General features: G+C 41.4%; 1 protein-coding gene across 1 annotated transcript; it reads right to left on the bottom strand.

Annotated features, from left to right (window-relative positions):
* Positions 1-515: 515 nt before the first annotated feature.
* Positions 516-11,352, bottom strand: LOC124404567. The gene is made up of 4 exons (XM_046878805.1): positions 11,118-11,352; positions 10,131-10,266; positions 5,736-6,131; positions 516-638 (listed from the first exon to the last, which is right to left on the bottom strand). Exons 1-4 carry the CDS (start codon positions 11,191-11,193, stop codon positions 587-589), a joined length of 660 nt encoding a protein of 219 aa, XP_046734761.1. The 5' UTR covers positions 11,194-11,352; the 3' UTR covers positions 516-586.
* Between the last annotated feature and the right edge of the window lie 2,006 nt (positions 11,353-13,358).

Here is a 13,358-nt window from a genome sequence, read left to right as displayed (position 1 = left end):
GTCTGGACGAGTCACGCTTTCGCCGTGTTGGTCGGCTAAGTAGGGTTGCATAGAAGGGGAAAATCCGGCGGTGGGGGACCGAGTGGCGCCTCGGGCCAGACCAGCCAGACGCCGGGCGTCGCAACGCGCCCTCGTCGACGTCGCCGTCGGCGTCGGTCCCGGTTTCACTCCGTTTTACTCCCGCCACGTTGCATCGCCTCGCTGCATGTGCTCGCCGGCCGTTCCTCGTCCTCGGCACCCTCCTCCTCCTCCTCCTCCTCCACCTCCTTTGCCTCCGACCTTTTCACCCGCTGTTTGACTCATCGTCGGCCACACGACGATACTTACACCCATTGTGATCAGCTGCGAAGTCGGCACAAGTCCGGCGCCGAGGGTTTTTGCCCTTCTATTTCTCACTCCGATCGCCGCCGATACATGCACGTCCGTTTATCGTATATAGCTGTCCTCAGCGATGCGCTCGCTTCCTGCTTTCTTCGTGATTAATTATCTCTCGGTCGCCGTAGAGATACACCGGAATAAGTCCCATCCTTCTTCGAGATATAATTTTTATACCGCGTGGCGATCGAGGCATCTCGATCACGGATGATCAGTTGACATTTTGTCTCGCTGCTGCCGGGTACGGATGAGATCGTAGAAATCTGTAAGGAGGAGAAACAGGATTCAATTTTTATTCGATTTTAATTATTGTATATTTTGGCGTAGCGTTGTTTGCGTGGTGGGTGTTTTTTTTTTTTTTTTTTTTTTCATCATCGCTCTCTTGGCCGTGATATTTTTTTGTTCTCGATATTGTTTAGTCTCTTTTGTAGTTTATAACGCGTCCCTGCATGTCTGTTACATATAGGTATAACCGACGTACACTTGACATCGCGTAACCGAATATGTTTCGTAAACACTCGGGAGTCGGGCAAATCTGTAAAGCACATAAGAGACGAAACTCTGTTTTTATTATACACGCCGTACACGTGTATGTATGTAAGGGGGCACCAAGAAAAAAGAACGAGCAACTGCGGTAATAAAGAAAAGAGAAGTACAACAGATTAAAAGAGCAAAAAAAAAAAAAAAGGGAGAGGTAGAAAGAAAGGGAAACCGGTATGTTTACTCAAAGCCAAGAATTTATTTTCCCCCAGATCCTTTTAGCCGGGAATGAAAATTAGGAGACAATTAGCGTTACTGTTGTCGATATATATATGTATATTCTTCGAAAGGCTTCGGTGGTCATCCCGATCCATCATCAAAAACCGATTAGATTAGAAACCCGGTCCATTATATTGTACACGAAAAAATAAGAAAAACCTGAAGCACGCTTAACTTGAGACTGATATATAGATCACGTCGCAGACTTAGTTTAAAACAAAAAATTTTACTTTTGTATAATCCAAACTTCATGCACAATATTAGACTCGCGCAATATACATAATTTACACATATTCCGAATGATTAATACACCGCATATATATCAGTGTTCTTGGTTACACAGGCTTATTGACAGCTTGTACAGCAAGTCGCTCTGTGGAGGGGGAAGATGAACAAAGGAGCACAGTGAAGAGAAGAGAAGAGAAGAATGTAAAAAACGCTGCGCTCACTGCACCGCAGCACTGCACTGTGAAGCTCGAGACTCGCCGTAGTTCAGCGAGTGGAAAGTTGCGTGAGAAGTCCTTCTCGCTAATAACTTAGAATGTAATCGTGAAAAGTGATTACACATTATGTACCGTGCACGGGTAGGGAACTCGAAGCTGTATGGCGTGCTCCTTCAGCTGTACCCGTTGCTACAGAAGCTGGATAACAGAAAGAGAGAAGGGAGCTACTATATAGCTGCATGGGGACTATAATGGACCCCCTGCAATAATTCGAAGCGACAATAAGAGGAAATAAGAGAAAACTGCGCAGTGCAGGCTGCTGCTCGGCAGAAAAATGAGGAAATGAGAAAATGAGGAGGTATAAACGCGAGGTCCAGCCTTGGGCGAGCCGTTCCTTCGGTCGCTGGAAGAAGGCTGAGGAGGGGGGGTGGAGGTAGTGCAGGGCCTCATCCTCCGTAGAGATATTCCGTACTCGGAAACCCACTTAGCGTTCGGGGGGCCTCTTCGAGATTAGAGAGTAAAAGACCGACGCGACATGCCGGGGTCTGGTGGGGTCTTTCTTTCGTGGGTTTTCTGGGCCCCTCTATCCCCCCCCCCCCCTCCAATTTAGCCGGGATCCTGCGATATCCTTCCTGCCGCCGAAAGTTGCGCGATGCCGCAGGTATAAGGGAGGACCTGTTGCATCGTTCGTTGGTTAATGTCCCTCTGGTATATACCTGCAGTAATAATAGTGACTGCAGTTCAGCCGCGCATCTATTATGTCTGTGCATCGTGATAGATAATTTCGAGCTGCCGGGAATTCGTCTGACGGGTTGGACCAGGGCGAGGAGGGGGACGAGGCGTTGATAAGGGAACGCTCGGCTAAAAGAGAAAGAGGAATTGGAGGTCGGGGGAAAATGGAGGCCGAGATAGCCGGACGACCGAACTGATAGTGGAAGACCAAACGGACAAAGTCTAACGACCGTCGTTGCCTATACGTATAGATGTAATATGCGTGTGTACTGCCAGGCAGACGACGGTGTCGATTCCCTTGTTTTTAACCTCCATAAGTAACCCTCTAATCGCCGACGACTCTACACGAACAGACAAATGTACTTTGATCCTTCTCACCATGATAGGCTACGTCCTACGTCGAGTTTCAAATATTTAAAACTTTTTGTACTTTACTTGTTGTTAAGGGGCTTTCAGCTTTTGCCTCGGTCCACTTATTGCATGGTTTACCTGTGTGGTTGCATGTTCAGGTGATCGCGAAAACGAGACACGGCTTTCTAGTTTACGTTCAATCACGGTTTACGTGAATAATTCATAAGAATATCGCTCCGGTATGCAGCTGCTTTCTTTTTTCGTATCTCGGAAAATTGACGATTTTCATACTTGATTCTCTTTGTGCATTGAGAATCGCTGATGAGCTTTAAGGTATGGGATGAAAATTAAGGGGGTGCCTTGGTCGGTTTCGCCACTAACTTATATATCTCCAAATATCGAAGTACACGATGTCAAATGCGAAAAAGGACTTAACAACCCCATTCTATACGTAATTCTGAACTAAAACACTCCGATACACATTTTCATTTGATGCAGAAAAAAAGAAATGGCACGGATTCGTAAAATTCGTGAATTCATGCCATTCCTTTATTTCTACGTCACCTGCGAATGTGTTGGGAGTGTTTTTGTTCATAATTGTACATAGAATGGGGCTGTTAAGCCCTTTTTCGCATTTCAGATCGTGGACTTCGATATTTGGAGATATATAAGTCAGTGGCGAAACCGACCAGGGCATCCCCTTAAGGGTCAGGGAAAAACGAAACATCGCGTCTAAGCACTCTGCAGCAGGGTGCTTCAAGTTTACAGACGCTCTTCTTGACTCTTGAAAGTCTCGAGCAGTTTCGAGAGTCAAATACGAAGCGGGGTGGAGTGTGTGAGCTCGAGTTAGTCCTGAGCTCTCGCTCGCCATAAGCGTCATCTTGAAGTGCTTCTATAATAATTCTTTTTTCCTTTTGTACTTTCCCTGTTTTTTTTTTCTTTCTTTCTTTCTTCTTCGTCTTCAAAAGCTTCAATTGCTCTCGAGTATATCTCTCGGTCTCGCCAGCTACTTCGTGAGTATTATCAAACTACCGCTCGAGTACCGCGGCGGAATGAAAAGCATGAATGAAGAGACATTGTTGTTTGTCCTCGTCCACAAATATTCCAAGCCGTATAAATAAACGTGAAACATCCAGTCGCGGTTGCATTCGATTTTGAATTGAGGTGAGGACACTGAAATTTATTCAGAAATACCGTTCCTTACATCAAAAATTGCAGTAAATTTTGTTATAATTTCGCTTTTTCGTTTAAAATCTCGCGAGTTATAATTCACGTCTCGTTAAAATCCGGCCTGAAGATTCGTGTAATCGATAACGGGGGTTTTACTCCCGGTCTCCGGGCTAATGTGTAAAATAAGTTATCGGTTTATATTGGAATGAGGCATTATCTCCGGTCGTTGAAATGCAAATGTCGATAAGCCACACGAAACACGTTGTACCTAATACACACATAGGAAATCCTACTGCAATTAAGAATATTTATGTATGCGTGCGTGCATATGCATGTTGATACTTGTATTGCCGTATAACGCCGACAATGAATGAGGATGTAACGAATACAGCCGCAACGCGACGCGGCGTGGCAACAAGTGAAAATATAACAATACAGCATGACGGATTACGCAAGATATGCATGAGATGGTCGTATGAGAATCGGTGTAAGGTACTTATTTACCGCGTACATATTCCGCGCAGAGTTTGTAATAAATACGCTACCGGTTCTGTTTTCACTCTGGAGAGGATGCTCGCCGTCGAGAAGATAATTTATTTAAACACATCATACAGGGAGAAATTGAAATATGCCTTCTTTGTGTCTCATTTGACAGATACACGCGATGTCCGTATATGTTTGAGTGCAAACCGCCTCGTGGATAAGGAGAGGATGAAGCGGGTCCATAGAGCTACTTCTATAATGCTTATTATAGTGTACGAGGTCTTACAGAGTTTTGCAAGTGAAGTTGACTGTACCGAGAGGAGTTTTTTTTACACTTTCGACTTATCCCTCAGCACGCAAGTTTTCTAAGTCTTTTAATAATACATCTTAAGTTACGCAACTTAAATGAAATCCTTCGAAAATTTTCTACGGTTGAAACAATACCGCGATGTACAAATTTTGGGATCTTTATCGATTTTTAAGTTGACGACAAATCCTTTCAAAAGGAAACTCATCGCTTCAAGTGACTAGAATTTATTGTAAAGTAATAAATACGGTCGTGATTCGGATCGTTATAGTTAGGTATACGAGAAGCTGGGACCGAGCTATAATGGATCTTTTATTTGAGCAGGCAAACGAGTCTCCGAGTTCTGTAACCTTCCTTTTTTCAGACCGCGAGGCTCCCGGCAGCATGACGAGCCACGAAGCGTAAGAGCCCCGGTCGTTGTCTTTACAATAATAGAAAGTGACAAGAAAGAATTGCGGACGACTGCGGAAAACGAGTATAAACTATATAAAGTCAGCGATAAAACGTCAGACTGTACGTTGTGTCTACACGCGTAACGGTATAATGGCGATAATGGATTGGTCTACGTTTTTACTTCTTCGTATACCCAGGAAATTGCAGTCAAGTTCAAAGTGGGCGTTTCAAAACCGGATCCTCCCAGAACCCTTCCGCAGTCTCTACGTCATGCGATACAATGAAAATCACAATATAAAAATTATTGTTATACAATTTGCAGTATAGTCAACCGATGCTTAACACTGTTCTATTTCAATTACAAAACGCTCGGACGCGAAACATTTTTATCTGTGAACACATTCAAAGTTGAAACACCTTCACGTGATTCTCGCGTGGAAAGAAAGCTTTTGGTCCAAATTTGAAGTAATTCGAACAAATATTTGAAATATTCACGGAGTTATAGCACTGAATACTGCTAAATATGAGAAAATTCGAGGGGTACCGATATCGTTTTTTCGATCCAAAAATTGCGAAAATTCATGCATGTCAATACTTTATGGATATCTTGTACAAGTAATATCATTCCTACGTTCTATTTTCAATTTATTTTTCTACTTCGTGGCAAAATAATCCCCGTTAATTCACTGAGGTCAAAAATAAATGCTTGCAAGCAGGCGTACCTGGTGATGACGTAACAGGCAGCGAGAACCGAGATGAGGGCGGCCACTGCGAGAACAAGGGCTGCCACGTGGAGGGGTTTGACCTGCCGAAGGGTCAAAGAATTCAGACCGCTGCCGTCGTCGGTAAATGCCGAAGAGTCGAGGAGTTTCTTATCGCGATTGCGATCCGGGGGGTCCGAGGATTTGCCTTGAGAGTCCCCGTGGCTGACGACGGGATCGCGGTTCTGGGTTGACAAGGGCCGACGGTGATCCTGGAGCAGAGGGTCGAGGGCGCCGCGGTTGCAGTAGTCGTGGGAGTTGCAGCATCTCAAACGCGGCAGTCGAACCCGGTGCTGGTAACCCGTCGAAGTGTCCTCGGACCTGGGAGGATTCTCGCACAGAAGTGGCGTCGCGTCTCTGTCGACAATCGGAGAAAGTCATACTTTAATTATTGTAGACATAAATTTTCAATCGCGGTTATTATACACTGTATACAGTCCTTGTTAACTGTTTTCATTTTTTTCCATAGCCGAAAAGAAATATGCATGGTATTGTGATAATTGTATTTTTGGTGCCTTTGCTGATTTCAGCCAACTAAATAGTTTCAATGTTCCAGTTATACCAGAAAATGTAGTATTAATAACTATATTCTCACTAAATAGTATACTTGAGTCTGAGTTTGTTTTTTCTTTCTTTGTTCTTGTAATTCCAACAATTTTTCAATCTTAATAGAAACTTCTAGTAACTATAACAAATGAAAATGCTTGAGATTATTTCTTTCTTTTTTCAAATCTCTCTCACTCATCTTATTTGAATTTTTTACCTTACTTCTGTTTACAATTAGCTCAAGTCCTGTGACAGAGTTTACGCAATTTGCAGGCGGATAACGGTTGGACACTTTATACGCATTACTATTTCTCTATGCCGCAGCCAAAGAAGCCACTGTTGAAGCTAGCTGTACATCTACACATACATTACACATAACCGTTTACTTATACGTAATATCTGTCTCTGTAGGTTTTCTAATTTCTTTTTTTCTTCTTCTTCTTCTTCTTCTTCTTCTTGGAACAGTATTCGAGGAACAAGATGATTATCTCTCACTGCTGGTTGCAACTTTTTATTTTAATTTCCATTTTACTTTTTTGTTCGCATATGTTTGGTTTCATTTCAATACGGACGTGTCAATCGCGCGAGTTCCATATATAGGCGTAAGGCGTAAAAAGATATTCATATACTCTCCGAGTAAAATACTCGGCACATACTTGGGTATACGAATTTTTACTCAACTTCGATGATCAAAATCTCCTCGCATTCCGATTAAATACGACGCCCTGGGCTATCAGCGGACAGTAATCGCTGCCTCGAACGGGATTCGTCTCCGTTTTAACCGCCTTTTTATATCTGTGGCGCCTAGTATAATGTACCGCATGCTGTGTTTGTACTCCATACAGTTTTTTCTTTTAAACCTGGTGTATGCGTATGATAATTTCACATAAAATATGAAACAAACCACTTTGAAAAACGAAACAATTAAACAAACGAAGAATTTACCAACGCACCAGGACGAGTCTGCGGAACATTCAATATACATATTGCACAATGAATATCACACATTGAATTTACATCCAAATACTTTTCATACGTTGAATAATCTGTACATTAAATACGCTTTCGTCAAAGAAAATAAAAATAAAACTACTCTCGCCATTCCTACACATCTCATGCAGTATAAGAACGATTTTTGGTCGTCTGGTAGGTATGTAGGTATAATCACCGAGGAAACAAGTTTGCAGTTCTGGCCTGCGGGAGGAGATAACTCGAGTAACGAGCATACATGTCCAGTAAAAGTCTGCGGCTCATTAGATGCATACATGTTCATATATGTATAAATACAAACATGGGTGTGTATACCTCCAGCACTAAGCCATGGGAATATCAGATGAACACACGCGCACTGTGTAATACATGCAGAATTAGCCAGGCGCAGAATATTTGCCGTACACTTCTTCGTCGGTGGTGAATAGTCCACGCGATGCTCCGACGGTCATGCAATTGTGCAGTGAGTGCAGTGAGTGCAATGAGTAGGTATATGCATGTATATTATGCAGCCGAGCATCGACATCAACGCGGATGATTTACAACCGTGCAAGATTTATTATAAATGCGAAAACTCGGCATTAATTGTTCCACGCGGAGCACATTATATGTATAAACGTGGCTTAATTATTCCAGTTTTTTTATACCAGTCAATTTTTATCATGCCCATGCTCTTTTTTTCTTTTAACCTATTATTATCCCAGCAGAAGGTAGCGTGATTTTATGGTATATAGTACGGGTTCACGTTAATGTTATCTATGTATGGTCGTATACGAATTTTAATCGAAACGCGAATAATGCACCGATTCATGCGCTAATTAAATGGATATCATTTCCACGTTGTATAATTTAATGATACATCGCGAAGCGATATATATTGACGGTGAAATCGTTTTATACGATGCATTCGTATGATATATGAAAGGAAAAAGAAACGGAAATAAAAAGAGGCACAGGAGGAATGTATAAGATATGTATACGTATGTTTAAGTATTACACATACCATATTCCGAAAATAAAATATCTCGCTCGAGACATCAATTACTCTGCAGAACGAGGGGTTTCAATTCTCGGTACGAGATGCTCACGCTTATGTACAACACATGCATATTCCTCGGCCAGGCAATATCTCACGATTGACTTATCCGAATGTCACTTTCTGAACATGCTGCTCGCCGTCTGGACTAATTATGTCTAACGGTTGTACGAACCAGCATTATTTCTCCGTCGTACACGCGTATTGTAATTAAAGCTTCAATTTCATTGCCGGTTTTTTATGCTGCATCTAGTCGTTAATTATAGCTGTTTCATTTTTTTTTTTTTTCATGCCTATTATTTTGAAGCTTCTACTTCGATGAACAATTTTCTCATATAGCTGGGAAATATTTGTCAATCTGTTGATCATATATAACGGATAACGAATATATGTGGAAATTATTATTATTATAACACTTCATCTTGAGTGAGTGTAGCCAGTATTTTCTTCAGCATTGACCACTTTGAGACGTATTATTTTTTCCAGGAAAAGTTTGAACGCGAGCGTTCGCTATAATAGATTGGATTAAGTGTCGTGGGCGTAAGTCTAACAAAACTGTAGCAACACTCGCGCTGTAGAATATTCTCAAGCTATTATAATAAGACTTCGATAAAATCGGTGAATCAAATCGGTACTTAGCGGGAAAGTGAAACAACGTTAAAGGAATATAAGCAGATATTGAGGAAACGGGAACAGACCGTCGTCAAGTGCAATGGAATTCAGGTTCTTTATACAGAATCGCAATTTCAATTAGGCAGATAATTATTCGAGTTGGCAGAGCGCGTTGCGGAATAAAGTGATGGTTTGTGATGCTTGCATTTCTTAATTACACATACTGCAATACACACGCACAGTGTGCGGTGTATATTATTTTCTACGATAAGGCAGCAGAGTCAGCGCACGTCTTGTTTCACCGTTTGGAGAAACTGTTTATAATCAAACGGCTAGAAACTTCACGTATGCATTATCTCTGTATTTACTGTTAAATCAGGTGGTAAACAGTTAAGGAACCTAGTTAAACTTGGCGCGGAGAATCACGGGTGTGTAAATTATGCCGCATATTTTTCGCCAGAAGAATAAGAAAAAAAAATAATAAATATGGATATTGGATACCCTGTATTATATTTATAAGTGCTCATCCAAGAAGTATCAAGTGAATCATGAACTAAGGCGCAGTAGACAATTAGGCAGAGCTTCGTGAGTATCCAGGTTCCGGCTTCTTGTGCGTGATTGAGTTCAGTGAACTCCATAATTAACAAAAACATGCTGAACGTTTTATGCTGTCGTCGGCAAGTTTACAACCTGAATTTATGCGCCTTGCGCTCATCAAGTGATTGTTAATTTTTTATCCCCAGTTTTCACGTCGCAACAAGTATTACGTATGCTTGCCGAGAAAAAGCCATCTTCAAACTCCAGCGAGAAATATCGCGGTGACTTAAGAAATCCAGCTGGGTGGTCAGTCCTGTAGTTATCCCGAGTATGTAGGATTATTCTAAGGATTACTCTGACGACTTGCTCACGATATGTGCAAAGTTATCGACAAAATCGAATCTCTTGTTTTTCAGTTAGACGTGGAGTTAGAATATTCGAAATTGAGAATTTCCCGCTCCAAGTAGAACGGGAATCCCGTCAACCCTTCTCTTAGCGCGGACTGTAACCGTGCTTACACGCGCGCATGGCAAATTGCCTGGCGTTAGGAGTAAAGGGCGCGAAAATTGCGGGCAATTTGAAAACATGGGTTATTATTCATGCAGGAGGGATTTATCGGAATTGACGTCACGTACTCAGTGCAGCCGCGAGTTGTCGTATTTCCTTGTCCCTCGTCCGCGAGGATGAACTCCGTGTAACAGGCGAAACGCGTCCCGCAGGTGTCCTTTCCGGTTTCAACGCACGTCTTGGTTGTGCACACGCATTTCCTGCCTGAAACATGCAGGTACTTTATTGCAATTTGTATCGCCGAGTCTGTCTTACGCTCGCACCTCTGGGGGTTCCGCTATCCGCGGGAAAAACCTGGCCCACTTTTATACGTCGGGGATTGCACATTATAACGCACGCACACTATAACGCGTTATTCTATTCTGGCCGCGTTAAATCTATTCTTGAGCCAATCGATGCATCCACCACTCGCCATCTCCCACGCTATCGGATCTTCGGATTAAGGAACCTTGCCAATTCTACGGTGTCATTGACGCATTTTCTTTTATATATTTATCAAACAAACAGTGGCTATGTGCTTTTTATCCAGAGAAAATTTTACTCGTGGCATAGATGGTCCAAGTTATCCCGATCATTACTATTGACTAAATGAATTTAAAATTTTTTTAGAAACGTAGTTAATAGGCAAATGCAGATAGTTGTTTGTTCATGCGATGTAGTACGGTTGTGTTTACTCGGATTTTAGGCACTTTACGAAATGAAGCACAATTCTTCACAAAAGCCAAGTCAATTATAATTCGTTTATAATGACTTACTGATTATAATAGAAATGGTAAAAAAATGTCACACAAAATTACACGAGCTGATGTAAGGTAATGATGTAATGAATTTCATTAAAGTGTCGTACAATTTCAACTTAGAATCAATATTCATTTGATAAAATATTAAGTCAGAATTTTTTTTTTAAGTTTTGGTACGTATGATTAAAGTGACAAACCAAAAACCGGAAACACTGATTCGAAGCGTGGAATAATAATGCAAAAGAAATAAGAAAAAGAGAAGTCATATGATAGAAGGTGCGTATGATAATAGGAGGAATAATTGATGAGCCTTACCGTGTACGGAGAGCAATTTAATTGTTATAGAGATGACGATTATCGCCGCTAGTCGCACGCCTCCCAGTCTCGCCATCTCGGTGTAATTACAGCACGTGTTTAATTAGCCGGTTAAAACGTACCGCGTGTTCGCGTACGCCTATATAATAATACCTATATAACGTACTCGCGATAGATATGCAAATGCTACATATTATTGTCCCGAAAGAAGCTCCGAAGCTATGGCCGAGGAATATTCTTCTTAGACTCGAATCGCCAGAATATAATGTCGGACGAATCCCGACGAAGAGGTGGAGGAGCCTCGTCGTCGTCTCGGCGACGCGGACGACCTCGTGACACAAAAGTTTCTTTCAAAATGTCCACGTAGTCGCGAAGCCTCAAGATGCTGTGTACTTGCGATGCTTCTCTAATTTTAGTACCTCCCACCTAAGGCGCGCAGCTTCACCTCTTTCTCTGATCGGGTTCGAAACACACTTTTCCACCTTATTTTTTCCCACCTCCTACTTGATCTTAATGCCCGTGGCGCCCGGCTTTCATGCCGCAGAATTATAACGCGTCTCGCATCTCACTCGCGCAACCCTCAGCTCCGAGAATTTATTTCCATCCTATTTTAATTCCATCATCACGAGCATTATTGGGTAATACTTCACCCCTCTAACGCGAGGGAAAATTTGGTCGCGGTGCTTTTGATGATATGCATTGGCTTTGAGCGACCCATTTTGCTTTTTTCCTTTCTCGCATATTTCCGAATTTACTTTCGTATTTTTGCATTCACCGTCTCTCGACTTTGTACTCATTGCTTTTCATTTTTCTCCCGCTCGTTCGACGCTCTTAAAACCTTAGGGTTTATTATCTGAAAAATAAGACTCGAGAATTATTCCCTTACTGTTTTTAGTTATAAATATAATAAGCACAACCAAACCGACATGCAGAGCAGACTATCTGCTCAAAAAGCTCCCAGAAAAATCATAATTATTATCAAAATGATTTTTTTGTTTCTTACGAACGCGTCAATCCTGCCAATCATTGCAATTCATTCGTAGACGTTGGCAATAAGCTAGATAAAACGCGATAAAAAACGTAACTCATTCTTCGTGTGCATAGCGAGCGGACACAAGGACGTTGCAGTCAATTGCGTGTGAAATATTCATTGCAATTTGCTTTCAACTTATATGCAAAAGTGACGTCAATGTTTCTGTTCTCTTTCAAATGAATTTTTTTTTTACTTCTGTTCTATATTATATTTCACGGCCAGCAGCATGTATCACCACAGTTTAATTCGCTGTCCGATTTGCTCGGTTATACCGGTGAACGTTTATAATGTCCGAGGATAATCAAATCAATCATCACATCTCAATGAGCATTATGTAGAATTGTAATTCGCATAATAGATCTTGTCGTTTACATTTCGATACAAGGTCAGTACATCATGTATTGTATTACATCACTCACCCTTCAATCAAGGTGCCGAACAACGTAAGAATTGTGCAGTTTTCCTTTTGAAATATACATTTATTTGTCCTGTAATGTGTATTTACAAATAATTACAATTACTGTACTATTATACGCATTGTTAATTACAAAAACACGGGTGCTATCGGGTGTTGATTAAAAAGAATACAATGTCCAGTTACTTTCTCAATTCGCTATTGCATCAGTACGCGGTTGGCAAATTAAATATTCCATAAATAATTAGCACAAGGGTCATAAACATGCGTGTGCTATATTATTTGGTGCAGTAGTTTAAAATTTATTTAATTGTTTTTCAATGGCTATTCTCTGCCTTTCGAAACATTGCAGCGAATGTATAATGCGCTGTGCTTCGTAGGCTTTAAATAGATTGGTTCGACGATTAATTATACAGTAAATTATTACCTGGCTAACATAAAGCCAATTAACATTTATATAGTTACATGCTATAAAGTGAATAGACGTTATGCAATGCGTCCGATGCTTTTCCGCCTTCTACTTATAATACACCTGTAAACTGTGTATCCATTATAGCTACACGTGTGAAAACTCAACATTTTCCTCGTACGTGATGGCTATAGATATACTTAGGCATTCATACACAGGCACTAATTATTCATATCTCTACTTGCACTCGCGACTTTTTTTTCCAATTTGTTTTAGTTTCATCATTTGGTCCCGTCAGCTGCAGGAATGTTACGCCTAGTGAGTAAAATACTTATTCGTAACTACGGACTATCTAATAACGATCGCCTTCCAAGTGCAAAATTT

This window comes from Diprion similis, chromosome 3 (genome assembly GCF_021155765.1).
Source record: "Diprion similis isolate iyDipSimi1 chromosome 3, iyDipSimi1.1, whole genome shotgun sequence".
NCBI classification, from domain to species: Eukaryota; Metazoa; Arthropoda; class Insecta; order Hymenoptera; family Diprionidae; genus Diprion; species Diprion similis.
Note: the sequence above shows the minus strand (reverse complement) of the source record. Positions and strands in the feature narration are given on the sequence as shown.

Bases quoted from the DNA above. Each gene is read 5' to 3' on its own strand.
- LOC124404567 (XM_046878805.1), bottom strand. From the start codon at position 11,193: ATGGCGAGACTGGGAGGCGTGCGACTAGCGGCGATAATCGTCATCTCT. The intron at 10,267-11,117 runs GTAAGGCTCATC...TGCATGTTTCAG, and splicing joins TAAATTGCTCTCCGTACACG to GCAGGAAATGCGTGTGCACA. The intron at 639-5,735 runs GTACGCCTGCTT...TCCTCCTTACAG, and splicing joins GCCTGTTACGTCATCACCAG to ATTTCTACGATCTCATCCGT.